At 44.0% G+C, this 24,152-nt stretch overlaps 1 protein-coding gene and 1 pseudogene across 3 annotated transcripts; one reads left to right on the top strand and one right to left on the bottom strand.

Annotated features, from left to right (window-relative positions):
• Positions 1-1,981: 1,981 nt before the first annotated feature.
• LOC112616311 lies at positions 1,982-4,704 on the bottom strand (annotated as a pseudogene).
• A 2,986-nt stretch (positions 4,705-7,690) lies between these two features.
• SSX3 (SSX family member 3) lies at positions 7,691-23,433 on the top strand. 3 transcript variants are annotated; one of them, XM_025371923.1, is made up of 8 exons: positions 7,705-7,773; positions 7,933-8,055; positions 8,210-8,324; positions 8,881-8,976; positions 10,831-10,880; positions 12,846-12,981; positions 21,967-22,071; positions 22,847-23,433. In XM_025371923.1, the coding sequence occupies exons 1-7, from the start codon at positions 7,705-7,707 to the stop codon at positions 22,065-22,067; spliced, it is 690 nt and encodes a 229-aa protein (XP_025227708.1). In that variant the 3' UTR covers positions 22,068-22,071; positions 22,847-23,433. The 3 variants fall into 3 exon arrangements, with proteins under 3 accessions (XP_025227709.1, XP_025227708.1, XP_025227710.1); XM_025371924.1 differs by lacking the exon at positions 7,933-8,055 and having other exon boundaries at positions 7,691-7,773; XM_025371925.1 differs by lacking the exons at positions 7,933-8,055; positions 12,846-12,981.
• The last annotated feature ends 719 nt before the right edge of the window (positions 23,434-24,152 follow it).

Here is a 24,152-nt window from a genome sequence, read left to right as displayed (position 1 = left end):
AACAAATTAGTCAACTGGAAAATCATGAAAAGATATGAACACACATTTCACTGAAGAGGAAATAAGCAAATAAGCACATGAAAAGATGTTCAACACTAATTTGCTTCACTAGATACAAATTAAGACCACAATGAGGTATCACTACACACTTATTACAATAGCTAAAATAAAAGACATTGTGACAACACCAAATGGTGACAAGGATGCAGAGAAACTGGACATCTCATTAAGTGCTGCTGGGAAGGTAAAATCTTACAGCCACTCTGGAAAGCAGTTTGGTAGTTTCTGATAAAACTAAACATGCAATGACCACACAATTCAATAATTACACATCAGAGAAATCAAAGTTTATGCCCATCCAGAAACTTGTACATAAATGTTCATAGCAGCTTTACCTGTAATAGCCAATAGCTGGAAATAATCAATATGTCCTACAATAAGTGAATGATCAAACTGTGGTACCTCCATATCATAGAATACTACTCAATAATAAAAATGAACTATTGGCCAGGCGCAGTGGCTCACCCTGTTATCCCAGCACTTTGGGAAGTCGAGGCAGGTGAATCACGACGTCAGGAGTTCGAGACCAGCCTTGCCAGTATGTTGAAACTGTGTCTCTAGTAATAATACAAAAATATCCAAGGCGTAGTGGTGCACACCTGTAGTCACAGCTACTCGGGAGGCTGAGGCAAGAAAATCGCTTGAATCCGGGAGGCAAAGAGTTGCAGTGAGCTTAGACACTGCACTCCAGCCTGGGCAACCGAGTGAGACTCCGTCTCAACAACAACAACAATGAACTATTGACAAACAAATATCGATATCTTGGAGGAATCTCCACGGAATTATGCTGAGTGAAATAAGCCCCTAAAACGTTATACACTGTAAGATTTCATTTGTACAGCATTGTAGAAAAGACAAAATTGTAGAAATTTGATTGTCAAGGATTAGGGGTGATGAATGGCAGGAGAGGGGATATTACTAAAAAATGAGTAACACAAGGGATAGCATTGTGGTGATGGAAATGGTCTGTACCTTCCTCCCCACAAAGAGGGATGCTTACTCTGTCACCTAGGCTGGAGTGCAGTGGCACAATCTCTGCTCACTGCAACCTCTGCCTCTCGGGTTCAAGTGATTCTCCTGCTCAGCCTCCCATGTAGCTGCGATTACAGGGGCGTGCCACAACGACCACCTAATTTTTGTATTTTTAGTAGAGATGGGGTTTCTCCATGTTGGCCAGGCTGGTCTCAAACTCCTGACCTCAAGTGATCCGCCCACCCCGGTATCCCAAAGTGCTGGGATTACAGGCATGAACCACTGCACCCGGCCATGTTCTGTATCTTTTTTTTTTTTTTAAATATAAACTTTATGTAAACTTTAAAGAAATATTAAAAATAAACATTTTTGACAAATTATAATCAAGCACTCAATTTAGGAATGTTAAACACTAATTCTTAACTGAAAATGATGACATCCATAGAATATATCTTGGTGTTGGCCAACATGAAATTTACTTAATATTAGTATTTTATATATGCTTAACCATTCATCCTTCCTAAAATTCAGTTATAACAATGATTTGACTTTATAAGGTGAAGTTTTTTATGTAATACCCTAGAGATAACTTTTTCAAATACAAAACATTTATACCAGCAAGGAAATTATGAAAACATATATAAAGTACACTGAAGGACGTGACTTAAAGGCTGTCTGTATACATACATGTGTTTCACCTTAGAAAGTACACATGCACATCAAAACACTTTTACTGAATATAGATGCCATTGCATTCTCTTACTTACATTACAAAGCAAACAGCAGGTTCATAAATGTTCTTCTATTATGTATCAACTGAAAAAAATATATATATTCTAAAACAAAAGTTTTGAAGACACATAGAAGTGGAATGTGCCCGCATTAAGAGCAGAGCTTTTACAAGATCACCTCTCTCCAGCCAGCTCCCACGGACCACTGAAAACAGCTGCTACACTGAGAACGACAAGATGGTCTTGTTAATGATTTCACTGGACTCTCGAATCTCATCCTCCTTGACCACCAGTGGAGGAGAAACCTGATGATGTCACCATGGGTTGGCTTGGCCCAAAGTCCATTATCTCGAAGTCATAGACACACCTTCCAAGCATCACAATCTTTGGTTTCTTTAATAACAATAGCATTTAATAATTATTTTCCTCCTGCGCACAGTGGCTCATGCCTGTAATCCCAACAGTTTGGGAGGCCTAAACGGGTGGATTACCTGAGGTCAGGAGTTCGAGACCAGCCTGGCCAACATGGCAAAACCCCGTCTCTATTAAAAATACAAAAATTAGCCGGGCATAGAGGCACGTGCCTGTAATCCCAGCTACTCAGGAGGCTGAGGCAGAAGAATCGCTAGAACCCAGAAGGCAGACGTTGCAGTGAGCCAAGATCACGCCATCACACTCCATCCTGGGCAACCAGAATGAACCTCTGACTCAAATAAATAAATAAAATAATTATTTTCATCTTACGGCAGTTACATCAGAAAGTGACTTCATGGGTTCATTTCTCAAGATAATACCCATTTTTTTCTGCATTTTCAGCAAGGTTTTCTTCTTCTAAAACCTCAAGGGCTGGGATGGCCACTTGGCAGCCTAGTGGATTGCCACCATATGTGGACCCATGTTTGCCTGGCTTAATGGTCAGCACTATGTCATCGTCCCACAGCACCACCGACACAGAGTATCAGCCCCCAGAAAGGGCCTTTCCAAGGAGGACTATATCAGGTCTGACATTTTCATGATCAACAGCTAGTCATCTACCAGTTCTGGCCAATCCTATCTGTATTTCTTCAGCAATGAACAGAACCAAGCTGGGAGCACGAGATGAGATGAGGGTAAGTTAATATACCACAAAGCTTGCTGTTCTTATGGAGATTCAACTGGTCTTTCTTTCTTCCTTTCTTCTTTCTTTTCCTTCTTTCCTTTTTTTTTTTTTTTTTTAAACAGTCTTGCTCTGTTGCCCAAGCTGGAGTGCAGTGGTGTGATCTCAGGTCAATGCAATCTTTGCTTCCTGGGTTCAAATCGTTGAGTGAGCCCAGGAGGTCGAGTCCAGCCTGGGAAACAGAACAAAAGGCAGGGTGGTGCATGCGTGCCAGGCTGAGGCAGGAGGATCACTTGAGCCCAGAAGGTCGAGACCAGTAACTAGCCTGGACAACACAGCAAAACGGTCTCTACTAGAAGCACTAAGAATATTGGCCAGGCATGGTGGCTCACAGCTGTAATCCCAGCACTTTGGGAGGCTGAGGCAGGCAGATCACAAGGGTCAGGATGTGTCTGGAATTGGTGGGTTCTTGATCTTGCTGACTTCAAGAATGAAGCCCTGGACCCTGGCAGTGAGTGTTACAGTTCTTAAAGATGGTGTGTCCGGAGTTTGTTCCTTCAGATGTTCAGATGTGTCCAGAGTTTCTTCCTTCTGGTGGGTTCGTGATCTCACTGGCTTCAGGAGTGAAGCTGCAGACCTTCGCAATGAGTGTTACAGCTCATAAAGGTGGCATGGACCCAAAGAGTGAGCAGCAGCAACATTCATTGGGAAGAGCAAAAGAACAAGGATTTCACAGCATGGAAAGGGACCGCAGTGGGTTGCCATAGCTGGCTCCGGCAGCCTGCTTTTATTCTCGTATCTGACACCACCCACATCCTGCTGATTGGTCCATTTTACAGAGAATTGATTGGTCCATTTTACAGAGAGCTGATTGGTCCATTTTGACAGGGTGCTGATTGGTGCCTTTACAAACCTTTAGCTAGACACAGAGTGCTGATGGGTGCATTTACAGTCCTTTAGCTAGACACAGAGTGCTGATTGGTGTGTTTACAATCCTTTAGCTAGACACAGAGTGCTAGACAGAAAAGTTCTCCAAGTCCCCACTAGATTAGCTAGACACAGAGCACCTATTGGTACATTTACAAACCTTGAGTTAGACACAAGATGCTGATTGGTGCATTTACAAACCTTGAGCTAGACACAGGGTGCTGATTGGTGCGTTTACAAACCTTCAGCGAGACATAAAAGTTCTCCAAGTCCCCACCTGACTCAGGAGCCCAGCTGGCTTCACCTAGTGGATCCCGGGCCGGGCTGCCAGTGGAGCTGCCCACCAGTGCTGCGCGGGCACCTGCACTCCTCAGCCCTTGGGCAGTCCATGGGACTGGGTGCCGTGGAGCAGGGGGCGGTGCCTGTCGGGGAGGTTCGGGCAGGGTGGGAGCCCACTGGAGGCGGGGCTCAGGCATGGAGGTTTGCAGGTCCTGAGCCCTACCCTGCCGGGAGGCGGCTAAAGCCCAGTGACAATTCGAGCCAGCTCAGGTGGGCAGGCAGTACTGGGGGACCCGGTGGACCCTCTGCAGCTGCTGGCCCGGGTCCTAAGCCCTTCACTGCCCAGGGGCGGCCACTCAGAGTGCAGAGCCCACCCAGCCTGCGCCCACCCGGAACTCACACTGGCCCGTGAGCACCGCACGCAGCCCCCGTTCCCTGCCACGCCTCTCCCTCCACACCTCCCAACAGGTAGAGGGAGCCAGCTCCGGCCTCGGCCAGCCCAGAGAGGGGCCCCTACAGTGCATCCAAGTGCTGAAGGGTTCCTCAAGCACAGCCAGAGCGGACACCGAGGCTGAGGAGGTACCGACAGCGAGCGAGGGCTGCTAGCACGTTGTCAACTCTCACAGAGATCGAGACCATCCTGACTAACACGGTGAAACCCCATCTCTACTAAAACAAATACAAAAAAATTTAGCCGGGCCTGGTGGCTGGCACCTGTAATCCCAGTTACTCGGGAGGCTGAGGCAGGAGAATGACGTGAACCCGGGAGGCAGAGCTTGCAGTGAGCCGAGATGCGCCACTGCACTCCAGCCTGGGCGACAGAGCGAGACTCTGTCTCAAAAAAAAAAGAGAAAATTAGTGGGGTCAGGGTGGTGTGAGCCTGTAGTCCCGAGGCTGAGGCAGGAGGATTACTTGAGCCCAGGAGGTCAAGGCCAGCCTGGCCAACATTGCAGAACTCCATTTCTACTAGCAAAAACAACAACAACAACAACAACAACAAAAATAGCATGGGCCGGGTGGCTCAGGCCTGTAGTTCCAAGGCTGAGGTGGGAGGATTGCTTGAGCCCAGGAGGTCGATACCAGCCTGACCAACATAGCGAAAGCCTGTCTCTCCTAAATAAAATAAAATAAAATAAAAATAAAAGCATTAAAAAATTAAAAATTATCAGGGCAAAATGGCACACCTGTACTCCTGAGGCCACGGTGAGGTTGAGCCACACTTGAGCCCAGGAGGTTGAGGCCAGCCTGAACAACATAGTGAAACCTGGTTTCTACTAAAAAAAAAAAAAAAAAAAAAAATAGCGTGGGCAGAGTGGTGGAAGCCTGTAGTCCCGAGGCTGAGGCAGGAGGATCCCTTCAGCCCAGGAGTTTGACGCCATCTTGGTCAACATAGCGAAACACGTTTCTTTAAAAAAAAAAAAAAAAAAAAAAAGCATAGGCAGGGTGGTGCATGCCTGTACTCCCAAGGCCGAGATGGAGGATCACTTGAGCCAGGAGGTCGAGACCAGCCTGGCCAACATAGCGAAAATGTCTCTACTGAAAAATCAAAAAATAAAAAATATTAGTGGGGGTGGGATGGTTCACACCTGTAGTCCCGAGAACGAGGCAGGAGGATTGGCCAAGGCGGATGTAACCAACACCACAATCACGTCCCATAAGTAAATACATTTTCCTCTCTCCAGGGCTACAGGTAAAGGATGGTAATTGTGCGCACCACATTTAGATTCCCTTTCAAAAATGTAATCAGAGGTTGGAGGGCCTTGGACTGTTTTTTCGTTGTTGTTGTTGTTGCAACAGATATAGAAGCCACTTAAGAATGAACGCCGTGACTAAGTAAAGCAAAGCTCTGCAAATGTGCTAGTTTGGAAAACATTGTGTCTTTCAAGTAGAAAAATCACAGATGACTATTTTTTTCTTCCCACAGTTCAGACTAGAATACAGATGTTTAACCCAAGATCCAGGGATGGTCCTCAGAGAGATCAAAATCTCCTGACGGTGCCTGACGACCACCCACTTTACCGTACAAAGTGTGGCTGGAGAAGGAAACAATATTCAGCAATATCACTGCCCACGGATGATGCACCAATCAGGACAGTTAGTGAACTCCACCTGGCCAATCAGAAGTCAGAAAAATAGGCAGAACAAGCGAGGCCGATGTGGCTTGTATCAGTCCAGGCTCCAGGGACAGAACCTTCTCAAAGTGGGGGTGGAGACTCTGATTTTCCCGCCTAAAGCGTTCCCTGGGATTGCTCTGACTTTCTCTCCCTTTCCATTCTTCCACACTCAGAGTAAGCATGCGCTGATTTTCTCTTTCCACTCTTCCTACTCCTCCCCTCCTCTGCGGTGCATTTGTTATCTAGTTTTAATAAGGAATGTATATAAGGCAGGCCACCATCTCAAATCCTTCCTGTCAGTTTCTAACTTTTTCAGGTTTGGGATTTTTCCTAGGAACTCTATCGTAACTTAAGAAATTTGGGCTGGGCACAGTGGCTCACGCTTGTAATCCCTGCACTTCTGGAGGCCACAGCTGGTGGATCACTTGAACCCACGAGGCGGAGGTTGCAGTGAGCCATCATCATGTCACTGCACACCAGCCTGGGCAACAGAGTGAGACCCTGTATAAAAAAAAAAAAAAAAAAGAAAAAACTCACTAAAATATTTCCTCCTGGGCTCAAGCGATCCTCTCACCTGGGCCTTGGGACTACAGGTGCACACCACCCAGCTTATGCTCTTTTTTTTTTTTTTTTTTTTTTGGTTTTTTAGTACAGATGGTTTCGTTATGTTGGCCAGGCTGGTCTGAACCTCCTGGGCTCAAGCGATCCGCCCACCTTGACCTCCCAAAGTGCTGGGATGGTACAGGCCTGTGCCACTACCCCCAGCTAATTTTTTGTATTTTTTGTAGACACAGGGGTTTCGCTGTGTGTCCCAGCCTGGTCTCGACCTCCTAGGCTCAAGTGATCTGCTTGACTCGGCCTCCAAAACTGCTGGGATTGCAGGAGTGAGCCACCATGCCTGGCTGATTGCTGCATCTTGAAATGCCCCACATTCTCTCTAAGTGACGGCGGGCTCTTGTGGTCTCAGAAATTCAGGCTCTCTTCCTTCTAATAATTTACAGATCACCCAGTAATAGCCTCTAAACACATTCATTGTAGTGATGCTCATTTCTCTTCAACAGAACAGAACCCCCCATCCCTCTGCCTGATCAGATCCATCACCAGAGAGACCATGTTATCTCTGGGACTCACTTCCCTTCCTTTATTTATTGAGTGGGGGTGTCAGAATGTCCCCCACTGAATTACATAGTCACATTCCTGCCTCCCCAACAAGGGTCTGTGTATCTTTCAGGGTAAGACTAGCCCCAGGGAAACTACTAACAACATCAGCCAATCCCCTCCCAAAGACTCAAGGCTGCTTTGCCCATAGGAAACCTGTCATCCCCAGTCGATATTTCTCCCACAGACCCCTGGCTCCCTGTTTTCATCTGACTTCTCCCCAAGTCCTCACTCAGGGACAGATAAGCCCCGGATGGAGAAATACAGCACCTGATTCCAGGTGACAGACTGGCAGGGTTTCACCAAAGGTCCTGCAGCTGAAAAGACTCAGACTGTTTCTCTTACAGGTCAGACTGCTCCTGGTACCATGAGTGGAGACGACGCCTTTGCAAGGAGACCTAGGGTTGGGGCTCAAATACCAGAGAAGATACAAAAGGTAAAGTAATCTGGAGCGGGCAGAGTAGTAGCCCAGGGGACAGTGTGGGGTGACTAGGTTTCTGAGGAGGGGAAGACAAAGATACTGGGGACGAGGAGCAAGGTCTCGGTGTGATCTGGACCCTTGGGAGCCTCCCATCCTCGCTCTGTCATCACCTAGCATCCCTGGAGACAAGTCTGTGGCCGTGCACTACATTTGGTGACTGTCACTCCATTCTGGAAGGTGGGAAGAGAGCCAGCCAGCAGCATTAAAGCCCTACTGTGTGGCAGGGGAGAAGCTAGGGTAGGTCCCCGATGTTGTCTCAGTTAGCCATGGCATCAACCAGGACGGATTATCATCCCCACTTCCCAGATCCAGCACACAGGAAGCAGCTCCAGCTGAATGGCAGACATGCCTAGCTGAGTCACCACCAGAATTTCTTTTTTTTTTTTTCTAGGCCTTCGATGATATTGCCAAATACTTCTCTAAGAAAGAGTGGGAAAGGATGAAAGTCTCAGAGAAAATCGTCTATGTGTATAAGAAGAGAAAGTATGAGGCCATGAGTAAACTAGGTAATAGAAAGTTCTAAGTAGAGACAAGTTTGGGGACACATGAGCATCCCTTCTCCTACCTAGGCTACTTCTTAGACTGCAGAAGTACCCCACATTTTCTTCTACGCAGGGAAAAATCGCAAGGCAGCTTCTGGGTGTTCTGTTCTTCTGGGTGTTCCTGACAGAGCTGAGGGCAGGGATTGGCAACAGTGGAGCTCATACCTGGATCCTGCACGTTTCTCACGCATAGGCGTCTGTTCTGATGAGTCCAAGTGTCTCTGTGGCATCCCAGGCCCCCCCATACCCTCCTTTACACACACACACCCTACTTTCTCTCGGCTTGTCTCTCTCTCTCCCTCTTTTATCTTTTTTTTTTTTTTTTTTTTTTGAGTCTGAGTCTCACTCTGTCACCCAGCCTAGAGTGCAGTAGTGCAATCATAGCTCATTGCAGCCTCAAACGCCTGGCCTCAACCAATCCTCCAGCCTGAGCCTCCCTAAGTGCTGGTACTACAGACATGAGCCACTATGCCAGTCCTAAGCTTGTCTCTTAAGGAATAAACATTTTGCTTCTTTCTAGGTTTCAAGGTCACCCTCCCACCTTTCATGCGTAATAAACGGGCCACAGACTTCCAGGGGAATGATTCTGATAATGACCCTAACCATGGGAATCAGGGTGAGTAGATGGAAAGGGGCTGGAAAGGGTCTCCTGAAGCCCAACTGCTTTTCAGTTCAGCTACCTGGGAAAGATCCTCAGGCATTTGTTCCCTCATACACATCAGGGCTGAGTGAAAAAAAAAAAAAATTGCATGCAAAAAGTTAACTACAGAGGCCATTCATATACAATTTTAAAACATGCAAAACAAGAATATATTTTTTTATGGATAAGTAAATGGTAAATGTATACAAACATGAATGTGAATAAAAAGTCATCAAATTAAGGTGACTGGCTGTAAGTGGAGGAGGGAGGGCAGGGTTTGGTGAGTGCTGCACAGACAACTTCAGCCATGACTTGTTGATAGTGTGTTTTGTTTGTTTTTGTTTTTGAGATGGAGTTTCGCTCTTGTCACCCAGGCTGGAGTGCAATAAGGCAATCTCAGCTCACTGCAACTTTCATCTCCTGGGTTCAAGTGACTCTCCTGCCTCAGTCCCCTGAGTAGCTTGGGTTACAGGCACCCGCCCCCACACCCAGCTAATTTTTGTATTTTTGGTAGAGACGGGGTTTCACCATGTTGGCCAGGCTGGTCTCAAACTTCCTGACCTCAGGTGATTCACCTGCCTCAGCCTCCCAAAGTGGTGGGATTATAAGTGTGAGCTACCATGCCCAGCCTGTTTGTAGTATTTCTAATATTCTGAATAAATAAATAAGACATAACATAGCTGTGGGGTAATGTTGAGATCTGACTGGACTCAGTATTATTCCCCATAATTTTCTGTGTGTTTGAAATATTTCTTTTTTAAAAGACATGTTGCTTTTCCTAAGCACTGTTATTGAATCAAAAGACAGTTAAGAAAATGTTGCAAGTAAAAAAAAAAAAAAAAAAAAGAAAGAAAGAAACTATTAAAACTGTGAATCTGCCAAAAACTTCCAGAGTTTGTTTCATTAACAGTATGTAGGTATTGGATAAGTTTCTTAGGAGTGAGAGTGATGAACACACTATGTAATAAATATCGCTGTTTTTCTGTATTTTATCAAAACCAAATAGTCTTCTCATTCCCAAACAACCCCGATTCTCCCTGATGAGCTCAGAAGTGAGTTTGAAAGAGTGATCCCTCATCCAACACACAGAGAGCTTTCCCACTTGTCAGTGAGCAGAGATAACATAGGGTGAAAAAAGACAAGTTCTTGCCTAGAGATCTTTGTGCATTTCAGGAATATAAAGGGGACATATGTGTTTACTTGCTCTTCTGCTCTAACAAAACAATTATAAGACAAGGTTAGAAAGTCCAAACTGTCTCCAATAGACCTATTACTCCCCAACAAACAGGCCAGATTCTACCATCTCCCACAATCACTATAAGAGATCTGAAAATTCAGTGCTTGAGTATCTGCCAAGTTTTTTACATTAAAGGAGTGTCTTTATACTGAAAATATTTCAGAGACACTGGAATAAATCATCCATGGGTTCATCACACATTTAACAGCTTAATTGACATACCATAAGATTCACCCATTTGAAGTGTACAGTGATTTTTAGTTGTTGCGCATCTTGAGTGGATACGGTTCAGATTCCTAACCATTCAATTTAATTATTTGGGAAAAGGTAAAAGATATGTAATGAAATAAGATGAGACTGTGATGGGGTTTAAGCCCCATTTGATAAACCATGAGATGGAAAATTCTGAATTGATGCCACAGATAAATGCACCAACCATTACTGAACATAATTCAGAAGCAAATCTCAAATAACTCCTCAATAGTGAGTGGACGGAAAACCCTCTGCTGCAGAATGCCCTCATGCGACAGAAGTCTCTCTAGAGTTTGGAAATCTTTACCAACAAAGAAAAATGCTGATGTATTCTCTTTCAGTTGAACGTCCTCAGATGACTTCCGGCAGGCTCCAGGGAATCTTCCCAAAGGTGAGTATCTCTCAAATCTAAAGGACCAGAGAACCTTTGTCCCTCCACGGATGCGAACACTGGTAAGAGCGGGAGAATATCAAAAATGCCCTCACTGCCTCCTTCCCCCCATGTCTATCACAACAACTGATGTAGCATCGATGGCTTGATGATACTAAGAGTTGTGATTCTTAATACTTCTTTTGTTTTCGTAGTGATACCAGATACTATTTTAAGCAGTTCACATGGATTCATTTATTTAATCCTTAAGAAGACCTCTATGATGTTTCTATTATTATCTCCAAATAATAACGAGTCACACACTTCAGTTTTCATCCATATAAAAGCCATGTGACTTGGCGCAAATCTTCTAAGTCCTCTCAGCTCCAGATTGCTGGTCCATGAAATGGAAGTAAAGAATCATAGTTCATGTTATAGATCCTAGTTATCAGCAACATAATAATAAAATGAGGCTATCGGAGTACAGAGATGTTAAAGAATGTTTCTGAGGCACAGTGGCAGTGGTAGTCTAATCCAGAGCTCCAAGCCATTTAAAGCTCATTCACGTTTGCATTTGTTTATGAAGTTCAGATGTTGCTCACTAGGGCTTTACCCCATAAAGCCTGCTGGTGCTTCCATTGAGACACCCACTCTCGCAACAGGAAGGACCAGCTGATCTCTGCTCTGTTACTGGGGCCACTCGAATGGCTTAGGAATCGCTTTGACTATTGGCCCCTCCCTACTGTGAGCTCCTTGAGGTCTTTGTCTGCCCCTGGGGCATCTGCGAAGCCTCGGTCCCAGCCCAGGGGATCCTTGTAGGCCCCTGAATGAATGACCCTACAAGTGCTGGTTCAACGTCTGGTTTAGAGGGTAAAGGGATCTGGGAGTTGGGTTGCCATTGTGGAGACTGAATTCAAAGAAGCATCATGAAAGGTATTAATTGTTATTATTACTACATTTAAACAGTGTTTACAAGCTCAGAGAGGGCTTTCCCTTAGCCTGTTTTACATGTATTGTTCACTATTTCGTAAGTGAGGAAGCTGAATAAAAGTAGCTTAAGGGCTGGGTGCGGTGGCTCACTACTGTAATCCCAACACTTTGGGAGGACAAGGCGGATGGATCACGAGGTGAAGAGATCAAGACCATCCTGCCCAACATGGTGAAACCTCATCTCTACTAAAAATACAAAACTTAGCGGGACGTGGTAGTGACTGCTTGTAGTCCCAGCTATTCTGGAAGCTGAGGCAGGATAATCGCCAGAACGTGGGAGTCGGATGTTGCAGTGAGCCAAGATCGTGCCACTGCACTCCAGCCTGGTGACAGAGCGAGACTCGGTGTCAAAAAGAAAAAAAAAAAAAAAGTAGCTTAAGATTGTTGGTCAGTGACACATCCCAATGCAACCAGAATTGGTATGGGTACCACCTCACTTAATTTCACATTCAATGTTGGTGCCTCTGTGGGGTGGTATGCCATATCTGATACTGCTTTCTTTGCTGCCTAGATTAATTTCAGCAAACCATTTCTTTCCCTCTCCCTTTCCTGTATTCATCGCCTCACACCATCTTTACCAGCAGTGTTTTGTCCCTCTCTATGTTTTCACATTTACTCTCTCAGTAGCTGTCTACAAGCTTATATGGGATCCCTTGTATTTTATAGAAGCTCTTCCTTTTGTAGACCTTTTGAATTCTTAGAATGCTATTCTCCAAATCTTCTGTATACCAAACTCTCAATTATATGGTGATTTTTGCTGTTTGCAAGAATGTCAGTCTTAAAAGAATGTGAAGATAAGCATTCTATCCCTGGAAAGCCCATTCATTTAGGCCATTCCTTCCCCTTCTCAGGTTTCTCCTAATTTAGGCCTGTGTAACTCTCCCAGCGTTTTTGAGAACATTAATTAAGGTAATGCATGTGAAGACGCTTTGTAAGCTCTAAAGCACTATAGAAATGTCACTGATGCTGTTTATCTGTGACCTTCACATTATAAAGATCATGCCCGAGAAGCCAGCAGAGGAAGAAAATGATTCAAAAGAAGTCCCAGAAGCATCTGGCCCTCAAAATGATGTGAAACAGCTGTGCCCCCCGGGAAAACCAAGTACCTCTGAGAAGATTAACAAGAGATCTGGTAAGAGGAAACAATTCGGGAACAACCCCTCTGGCTTCCCTGGCTATGTTCAGGTGTGGGGACTGGGTGTGTGGACTGGGTGTGTGGCATGGACCACAGACAAGCCTGGGTCCAGGCTGGGCTGAGGAGCTCACCCAGCTCCAGATGAGATGTTAGACTTGACTTCCAGAAACACAGAGTGGAGTTGGCATCTGTATAAAAAAAACCACATGACAAAGGAGAGGTTCCTAGATGGCCAAGTAGGAACAGCCCCAGTCTAAAGCTCCCAGTGTAAGCAATGCGTTTCTGCATTTCCAGCTGAGGTACCAGGTTCATCTCACTGGGACTGGTTGGACTATGGGTGCAGTCCACGAAGTGTGAGCCGAAGCAGGGTGGGGCATTGCCTCACCTAGGAAGCTCAAGGGGTTGGGGAATTCCCTTTTCTAGCCAAGGGAGGCTGTGACAGACGGTAGCTGGAAAATCTGGACACTCCCACCCTAATACTGTGCTTTTCCAACAGTCTTAGCAAACAGCACACCAAGAGATTATATCCTGCACCTGGCTCAGAGGATCCCACATCCAAGGAGCCTCACTCACTGCTAGCACAGCAGTCTGAGATTGAACTGCAAGGTGGCAGCGAGGCTGGGGGAGGGGCGTCTGCCATTGCTGAGGCTTGAGTAGGTAAACAAAGCGGCCAGGAATCTCAAACTGGGTAGAGCCCACCCCAGCTCAAGGAGGCCTGCCTGCCTCTATAGACTCCACCTCTGGGGGTAGGACATAGCTGAACAAAAGGCAGCAGAAACTTCTGCAGACTTAAAAGTCCCTGTCTGACAGCTTTGAAGAGAGTAGTGGTTCTCCTAGCACAGAGTTTGAGATGGGACAATGGTAAGACTGCCTCCTCAAATGGGACCCTGATCCCCAAGTAGCCCAACTGGGAGACACCTCCCAGTAAGGGCTGACTGACACCTCATACAGCCGGGTGCCCCTCTGAGACGAAGCTTCCAGAGGAAGGATCGGGCAGCAACATTTGCTGTTCTGCAATATTTGCTGTTCTGCAGCCTCCACTGGTGATACCCAGGCAAACAGGGTCTGGAGTGGACCTCCAGCAAACTCCAACAGACCTACAACTGAGGGTCCTGACTGTTAGAAGGAAAAATAGAAAGGACAACCACACCAAAACCCCATCTGTATGTCACCATCAGCAAAGACCAAAGGTAGATAAAACCACAAAGATGGGGAGAAACCAGAGCAGAAAAGCTGAAAATTCTAAAAATCAGAGTGCCTCTTCTCCTCCAAAGGAACACAGTTTCTCGCCAGCAATGGAATAAAGCTGGATGGAGAATGACTTCGACAAGTTGAGAGAAGAAGTCTTCAGACGATCAGTAATAACAGACTTCTCCAAGCTAAAGGAGGATGTTTGAACCCATTGCCAAGAAACTAAAAATCTTGAAAAAAGGTTAGACGAATGGCTAACTAGAATAAACAGCATAGAGAAGACCTTAAATGACCTGATGGAGCTGAAAACCATGGCACGAGAACTACGTGATGCATGCACAAGCTTCAGTGGCCAATTCGATCAAGTGGAAGAAAGGGTATCAGTGATTGAAGATCAAATGAATGAAATGAAGCAAGAAGAGAAGTTTAGAGAAAAAAAGAGTAAAAAGAAACAAACAAAGCCTCCAAGAAATATAGGACTATGTGAAAAGACCAAATCTACGTCTGATTGGTCTACCTGAAAGTGATGGGGAGAATGGAACCAAGGTGGAAAACACTCTGCAGGATATTATCCAGGAGAACTTCCCCAACCTAGCAAGGCAGGCCAACATTCAAATTCAGGAAATACAGAGAATGCCACAAAGATACTCCTTGAGAAGAGCAACTCCAAGACACATAATTGTCAGATTCACCAAAGTTGAAATGAAGGAAAAAATGTTAAGGGCAGCCAGAGAGAAAGGTCGGGTTACCCACAAAGGGAAGCCCATGAGACTAACAGCAGATCTCTCGGCAGAAACTCTACAAGCCAGAAGAGACTGAGGGCCAATATTCAACATTCTTAAAGAAAAGAATTTTCAACCCAGAATTTCATATCCAGCCAAACTAAGCTTCATAAGTGAAGGAGAAATAAAATCCTTTACAGACAAACAAATGCTGAGAGATTTTTTCACCACCAGTCCTGCCTTACAAGAGCTCCTGAAGGAAGCACTAAACATGGAAAGCCACTGCAAAAACATCCCAAATTGCAAAGACCATCAATGCTAGAAAGAAACTACATCAACCAAAGAGCAAAATAACCTGCTAACATCATAATGACAGGATCAAATTCGCACATAACAATATTAACCTTAAAGGTAAATGGGCTAAATGCTCCAATTAAAAGACACAGACTGGCAAATTGGATTAAGAGTCAAGACCCATCAGTGTGATGTATTCAGGAGACCTATCTCATGTGCAGAGACACACATAGGCTCAAAATAAAGGGATGGAGGAAGATCTACTAAGCAAATGGAAAACAAAAAAAAAAGCAGGGGTTGCAATCCTAGTCTTTGATAAAACAGACTTTAAACTAACAAAGATCAAAAGAGACAAAGAAGGCCATTACATAATGGTACAAGGGTCAATTCAACAAGAAGAGCTAACTATCCTAAATATATATGGACCCAATATAGGAGCACCCAGATTCATAAAGCAAGTCCTTAGAGACCTACAAAGAGACTTAGAATCCCACACAATAATAATGGGAGACTTTAACACCCCACTGTCAACATTAGACAGATCAACGAGACAGAAAGTTAACAAGGATATCCATGAATTGAACTCAACTCTGCACCAAGGGGACCTAATAGACATCTACAGAACTCTCCACCACAAATCAGCAGAATATACATTCTTCTCAGCACCACATCAAACTTATTCCAAAATTGACCACATAGTTGGAAGTAAAGCACTCCTCAGCAAATGTAAAAGAACACAAATTATAACAAACTGTCTCTCAGACCACGCCGCAATCAAACTAGAACTCAGGATTAAGAAATGCACTCAAAATCGCTCAACTACATGGAAACTGAACAACCTGCTCCTGAATGACTACTGGGTACATAACGAAATGAAGGCAGAAATAAAGATGTTCTTTGAAACCAATGAGAACAAAGACACAATATACCAGAATCTCTGAGACACATTTAAACCAGTATGTAGAGGGAAATTTATAGCACTAAATGCCCACAAGAGAAAGCAGGAAGGATCTAAAATCGACACCCTAACATCACAATTAAAAGAACTAGAGAAGCAAGAGCAAACACATTCAAAAGCTACCAGAAGGCAAGAAATAACTAAGATCAGAGCAGAACTGAAGGAGGTGGAGACACAAAAAACCCTTCAAAAAATCAATGAATCCAGGAGCTGGTTTTTTGAAAAGATCAACAAAATTGATAGACTGCTAGCAGGACTAATAAAGAAGAAAAGAGAGAAAAATCAAATAGACGCAATAAAAAATGATAAAGGGGATATCACCACCAATCCCACAGAAATACAAACTACCATCAGAGAATACTATAAACACCTCTATGCAAATAAATTAGAAAATCTAGAAGAAATGGATAAATTCCTGGACCATACACCCTCCCAAGACTAAACCGAATACTATAAACACCTCTATGCAAATAAACTAGAAAATCTAGAAGAAATGGATAAATTCCTGGACACATACACCCTCCCAAGACTAAACCAGGAAGAAGTTGAACCCCTGAATAGACCAATAACAGGCTCTGAAATTGAGGCAATAATTAATAGCCTAGCAACCAAAAAAAGTCCAGGACCAGACGGATTCACAGCCGAATTCTACCAGAGGTACAAAGAGGAACTGGTACCATTCCTTCTGAAACTATTCCAAACAATAGAAAAAGAGGGAATCCTCCCTAATTGATTTTATCAGGCCAGCATCATCCTGATACCAAAACCTGGCAGAGACACAACAAAAAAAGAGAATTTTAGAGCAATAGCCCTGTTGAACATCGATGCAAAAATCCTCAATAAAATACTGGCAAACTGAATCCAGCAGCACATCAAAAAGCTTATCCACTACAATCTAGTTGGCTTCATCCCTGGGATGCAAGGCTAGTTCAACATACACAAATCAATAAATGTAATCCATCATATAAACAGAGCCAAAGACAAAAACCACTTGATTATCTCAATAGATGCAGAAAAGGCTTTCAAAAAAATTCAGCCTTTCATGCTAAAAACTCTCAATAAACTAGGTATTGATGAGATGTATCTCAAAATAATAAGAGCTATTTATGACAAACCCACAGCCAATATCATACTGAATGGGCAAAAACTGGAAGCATTCCCTTTGAAAACTGGCACAAGACACAGATGCCCTCTCTAACCACTCCTATTCAACATAGTGTTAGAAGTTCTGGCCAGGGCAATCAGGCAAGAGAAAGAAATAAAGGGCATTCAATTAGGAAAAGAGGAAGTCAAATTGTCCCTGTTTGCAGATGACATGATTGTGTATTTAGAAAATCCCATCGTCTCAGCCCAAAATCTCCTTAAGCTGGTAAGCAACTTTAGCAAAGTCTCAGGATACAAAATCAATGTGCAAATATCACAACCATTCCTATACACCAATAACAGAAAAACAGAGAGCCAAATCATGAATGAACTCTCATTCACAATTGCTACTAAGGTAATAAAATACCTAGGAATCCAACTAACAAGGGATGTGAAGGACCTCTTCAAGGAGAACTACAAAATACTGCTCAACGAAATAAAAGAGGACACAAACAAATGGAAGAACATTCCATGCCCATGGATAGGAAGAATCAGTATCATGAAAATAGCCATACTGCCCAAGGTAATTTGTAGATTCAATGCCATCCCCATCAAGCTACCAATGACTTTCTTCACAGAATTGGAAAAAAATACTTTAAAGTTCACATGGAACCAAAAAAGAGCTCACATTGCCAAGACAATCCCAAGCAAAAAGAACAAAGCTGAAGACATCACGCTACCTGACTTCAAACTATACTACAAGACTACAGTAAACAAAACAGTATGGTACTCATACCAAAACAGAGATATAGACCAATGGGACAGAACAGAGCCCTCAGAAATAATACCACACATCTACAACCATCTGATCTTTGACAAACCTGGCAAAAACAAGAAAAGGGGAAAGGATTCCCTATTTAATAAATGGTTCTGGGAAAACTGGCTAGTCATACGTAGAAAGCTGAAACTGGATCCCTTCCTTACACCTTATACAAAAATTAATTCAAGATAGATTAAATACTTAAATGTTAGACCTAAAACCATAAAAATCCTAGAAGAAAACCTAGGCAATACCATTCAGGACATAGGCATGGGGAAGGATTTCATGACTAAAACAACAAAAGCAGTGGCAACAAAAGCCAAAATAGATAAATGGGATCTAATTAAACTAAAGAGCTTCTGCACAGCAAAAGAAACTGCCATCAGAGTGAACAGGCAACCTACAGAATGGGAGAAAAATTTTGCAATCTACCCATCTGACAAAGGGCTCATATCCAGAATCTACAAAGAACGTAAACAAATTTACAAGAGAAAATCAACCCCATCAAAAAGTGGAAAAAGGATATGAACAGACACTTCTCAAAAGAAGACATTTATGCAGCCAACAGACACATGAAAAAATGCTCATCATCACTGGCCATCAGAGAAATGCAAATCAAAACCACAATGAGATACCATCTCACACCAGTTAGAATGGCAATCATTAAAAAGTCAGGAAACAACAGGTGCTGGAGAGGATGTGGAGAAATAGGAACACTTTTACACCGTTGGTGGGACTGTAAACTAGTTCAACCATTGTGGAAGACAGTATGGAGATTCCTCAAGGATCTAGAACTAGAAATGCCATTTGACCCAGCCATCCCATCACTGAGTATATACCCAAAGGATTATAAATCATGCTACTATAAAGACCATGCACACGTATGTTTATTGCAGCACTATTCACAATAGCAAAGACTTGGAACCAACCCAAATGTCCATCAATGACAGACTGGATTAAGAAAATGTGGCACATGTACACCATGGAATACTATGCAGCCATAAAAAGGATAAGTTCATGTCCCTTGTAGGGACATGGATGAAGCTGGAAACCATCATTCTGAGCAAACTATCACAAGGACAGAAAACCAAACACCACATGTTCTCACTCATAGGTGGGAATTGAACAATGAGAACACTTGGGCACAGGGTGGGGAACATCACACACTGGTGCCTGTCATGGGATGGGGGGCTGGGGGAAGGATAGCATTAGGAGATACACCTAATGTAAAAGACGAGTTAATGGGTGCAGCACACCAACATGGCACGTGTATATATATGTAACAAACTTGCACGTTGTGCACATGTACCCTAGAATTTAAAGTGTAATTAAAAAAAAAAAAACAAAACAAAACAAAAAAAAAAAACGAGACTTGGAGCAACTCTTCCAAATTTCTCAGCTCCAGCTCCAGATTCCTAGTCCATAAGATGGAAATACAGAATCATAGTTCATAAATTGTTAGGAGGCATTAAATTTAATCTAGAAGGCCTGATGACATAAAAGGTGCTCAAGCAATTCTATCTGTGATAACCTGGGATCATATCTTACTCAGCTCAATGCCTGATACCCAGTACAGGTGTACTTCAGAGATATTGCAGGTTCGGTTCCAGACCACTGCAATAAAGTGAGTCACACACATTGCTTTTTTGGTTTCGCAGTGCATAAAAACATTACATTTACACTATACTGCAGTCTACTAATTGTGCAATAGCATTATGTCTAAAAATGTACATACCTTAATTTTAAAATAATTCATTGATTAAAAAATGCTAACAATCTTCTGAGCCTTCAGTGAGTCACATTCTTTTTGCTGGTGGAGGGTCTTGCCTCGGTGTTGATGGCTGCTGGCTGATCAAAGTGGTGGTTGCTGAAGGGTGGAGTGGCTGTGGCAGTTTCTTAAAATAACACAATGAAATTTGCCACATCAGTTAGCTCTCCCTTTCTTGAAGGATTTCTCTGTAGTATGTGATGCTATTGGATAGCATTTTGCCCACAGTAGAACTTTCACAGTTGGAGTCAATCCACTCTAGCTATGAAAGTCCTAGATGGCATCTCCTTCCAATAGAAGGCTAGTTTATCTACATTGAAAATCTGTTGTTTAGTGGAGCCATCTCCATCAGTGATCTTAGCTAGATCTTCTGGATAAGTTGCTGCAGCTTCTCCATCAGGGTTTGCTGCTTCTCCTTGCACTTTTATGTTATGGAGACGGCTTCTTTCCTTAAACCTCATGAACCATCCTCTGCTAGCTTCACACGTTTCTCCTGCAGCTTCTTCACCTCTCTCAGCTTTCATGGACTTGAAGAGAGTTCTGGTCTTGCTCTGAATTAGACTTTGGTTTAAGGGAATGTTGTAACTGGTTTCATGTTCTATCCTGACCACTCAAACTTCCTCTATTTCAACAGTAAGGCTGTTTTGCTTTCTTATTCTTCTGTTCACTGGAGTATTAGTATTAGTATTTCCTTCAAGAACTTTTCCTTTGCAGTATACACTATTATTTCCTTCAAGAACGTTTCCTTTGCATTATATACTATAATTTCCTTCAAGAACTTTTCCTTTGCATTCACAGCTTGGCTGTTTGCTACAAGAGGCAGAGCTTTCAGCCTATCTTGGCTTTCAGCATGCCTTCCTCACTAAGCTTAGCCATTTCTAGCTTCTGATTTAAAGTGAGAGACATGCGACTCTTCCTTTCATTGGAACATTTGGCAGCCATTGTAGGGTCGTTAATAATCCTCATTTCAGTGTTGCTGTGTCTCAGAAAATAGGGAGGCCCAAGAAAAGGAGGAGAGACGGGGAACAGCTCATCGGTGGAGCAGTCAGACCACACACAACATTGGCCGATTAAGTTTGTCATTGTCTATGGGTGCAGTTCCTGGTACCCCCAAAACAATTACACACAAGAGGGTGATTATAGTCAATAATAACTTAATTGTACATTTAAAAAATCTTTAAAAGAGTGTAAACGGATTGTTTGCAACACAAGGATAAATGTTTGAGGGCATGGAGACCCTATTTGCCATGATGTGATTATTACGCATGGCATGCCTGTATCAAAGCATCTCATGTACCCCATAAGTATATACACCTACTGTGTACCCACAAAAATAAAAAACAAAATTATTATTTTTTTTTTTTTTTTTTTTGAGACGGAGTCTTGCTCTGTAGCCCGGGCTGGAGTGCAGTGGCCGGATCTCAGCTCACTGCAAGCTCCGCCTCCCGGGTTTACGCCATTCTCCTGCCTCAGCCTCCGGAGTAGCTGGGACCACAGGCGCCCGCCACCTCGCCCGGCTAGTTTTTTGTATTTTTAGTAGAGACGGGGTTTCACCATGTTAGCCAGGATGGTCTCGATCTCCTGACCTCGTGATCCGCCCGTCTCGGCCTCCCAAAGTGCTGGGATTACAGGCTTGAGCCACCGCGCCCGGCCCAAAATTATTTTAAAAGACTAAAGAACAACAAAAACAATTGCAGTAATAACATTAATGCTCACTGATGACAGATCACCATAACAGACATAATAATAATGAAAAAGTATAAAATTGGTGAGAATTTCAAAAAAAAATTGCAGTATCTGCGAAGCATTATAAAAATGAGGTGCCATAAAACAAGGTATGCCTGTGTGCCCTTAACAAATACGTGCTGAATGAAAGGAGGTATCCATGAACGTTCCTGTAAGTAAAGAGGTTGGGAATTTAAACCTGACAACGAATGGAGCCAGAAGCTAAAACTTTAATTGGCATTTGACCTGTATTGGTGTGGGTCTAAGGTCTCAGCCTCTCTAGCCAGAGAATGTGAAAAACTGGATAAAGAAGGCCCATTGGGCACTTGGGAGCGGGGAGGCATCTCCTGTTTTTGAGAAAACAGAGCCTAACACTCTTCAACCTACCCAACCCTCATCTTCCAACTCTTCTCCATCATAGGACCCAAAGAGGGGAAACATGCCTGGACCCACAGACTGCGTGAGAGAAAGCATCCGGTGATTTATGAAGAGATCAGCGACCCTGAGGAAGACGACGAGTAACTCCGTAAGTGAACCTTCGGCTCATCCCCCACATCCCTGCAGATGTGCTATTCTGTTACGGTACCGGTATCCTATCTTGTCACTTGTTCCCCAAATCATTCCCTTCTCATAATTTTCTAGGGTACAGCATTGAGGCTGAATGAATAAATTTCCCATGCTCTTTCGTATTTCTTTTTTTTTTTTTTTTTTTTTTGAGACAGAGTCTCACTTTGTCGCTCAGGCATGATCTCCGCTCACTGCAAGCTCCACCTCCCGGGTTCACGCTATTCTGCCTCAGCCTCCCCAATAGCTAGGACGACAGCGCCTGCCACCATGTCCGGCTAAATTTTTTTGTATTTTTAGTAGAGACGTGGTTTCCCCATATTAGCCAGGGTGGTCTCTGTCTCCTGACCTCGTGATCTGCCCACCTCGGCTTCCCAAAGTGCTGGGATTACAGGCATAATCCACCGCATCCGGCCGATTTCGCATTCTCTCTTTACTCCCTGGCCTGTACATCCAGGGATGCTCCCTACCCAGGATGTTGTGGGTTCCCAAACCCCAGGTCAGCCCTGATACGCGGGCCACACCTTCCTCTAGCCTAGGAATTGATAATCCAGGAGAGGAAGTCACTGTGGCATGGGCAGATGGTTCACTTCAAGGAACCGTGGAAGGCCTGTGTGGGTCCTGAGGTAGGGCAGAATCGGAGTGTGCAGGGTCTGCAGGTCAGGAGGAGTTGAGACTGAGTTATTGGGCAGTGGGAACTCACTGCCACTTACTTTCCTTCTCTCTTCTTGCCTCAGCCTCAGGGATATGACACATGCCCACAATGAGAAGCAGAACGTGGTGACCTTTCACGAACATGGGCATGGCTGTGGACCCCTCGTCATCAGGTGTATAGCAAGTCAAAGCAAGTGTTCACAACAGTGAAAAGTTGAGCATCATTTTTCTTTGTGTGCCAAGAGTTCAATGTTAGCATTTCCGTTGTATTTTCTTGCAGTATGCCATTCTGTTAGATACTAGTGTTTTCATTGATGAGTAAGACATACTTAATGCATATTTCGGTTCGGGTATCCATGCACCTACCTCAGAAAACAAGTATTGTCAGGTATTCTCTCCATAGAACAGCACTACCCTCCTTTCTCCCCAGATGTGACTACTGAGGTCAGGTCTGAGTGTTTAATTTCCGATTTTTTCCTCTGCATTTACACACACACTACACTCGCGCACACACACACACTAAGTACCAGTAGAAGCATCTCCCATCTGCTTTTCTCCAGTGCCATGCGCCCTGGTCAAGCCCCGCTCACTGTTTCCTGTTCAGCATGCATTCCCCTTATCTGATTCCCATGTATCAGTCACTGACAGTTAATAAACATTTGCAAACGTTCCCCAGTTGTTTGCTCCTCTCACTGTTGTACACACAGCTCTGTGCACGTGTGTGAATATTTCTTTAGGAGAGATTCTTAGAAGTGGAATTGCTGCATCAAAGGAGTCATTTATTCAACAAAACCCTAATGAGTGCGTCCTCGTGCTGAGCGCTGTTCTAGGTGCTGGAGAGACATCAGGGAAGAAGGCAGGCAGATGTTGCTGACCACCATTCTAGAGGAGGATGTTTCCAGTTGTTGGGTGTTTGCTTTTTTCTTCTAGAGACGGGGTCTTGCTCTATCCAGGCTGGAGTGCAGTGGCATGATCATAGCTCAGTGCAGCCTTGAACTGCTGGGCTCAAGCGATCCTCCCTCCTCAGCCTCCGAAGTAGCTGTGACTACAGGCACCCACCACCACACCCCACTAACTTTTTTAGGTTTTGTCAAGAGAGTCTCGCTATGTTACCCAGGCTGATCTTGAACTCCTAGGCTCAAGAGATCCTCCCGCCTTGGCCTCCTAAAGAGCTGGGATTACAGGCATGAACCACTGTGCCTGGCCTCCAGTTTTTATTTTGATAGAGACTATACACTTCATTCCTGAAGCAGGATTCTGCAGCAGGTGGTTGGGCATCTTGGCCTTTGCTCTCTGCATGATTTTGGGGTTCAAGGGCTGGGACGGTCTATTTAGAAGTATGTGGGAGGAGACATAGATGAAATCATCATCTGGGGAACGTGGAGGAAT

This window comes from Theropithecus gelada, chromosome X, assembly GCF_003255815.1.
Source record: "Theropithecus gelada isolate Dixy chromosome X, Tgel_1.0, whole genome shotgun sequence".
Taxonomy (NCBI): domain Eukaryota; kingdom Metazoa; phylum Chordata; class Mammalia; order Primates; family Cercopithecidae; genus Theropithecus; species Theropithecus gelada.
The sequence above is the reverse complement of the archived record's forward strand: the minus strand, read 5'-3'. Positions and strand labels throughout refer to the sequence as shown.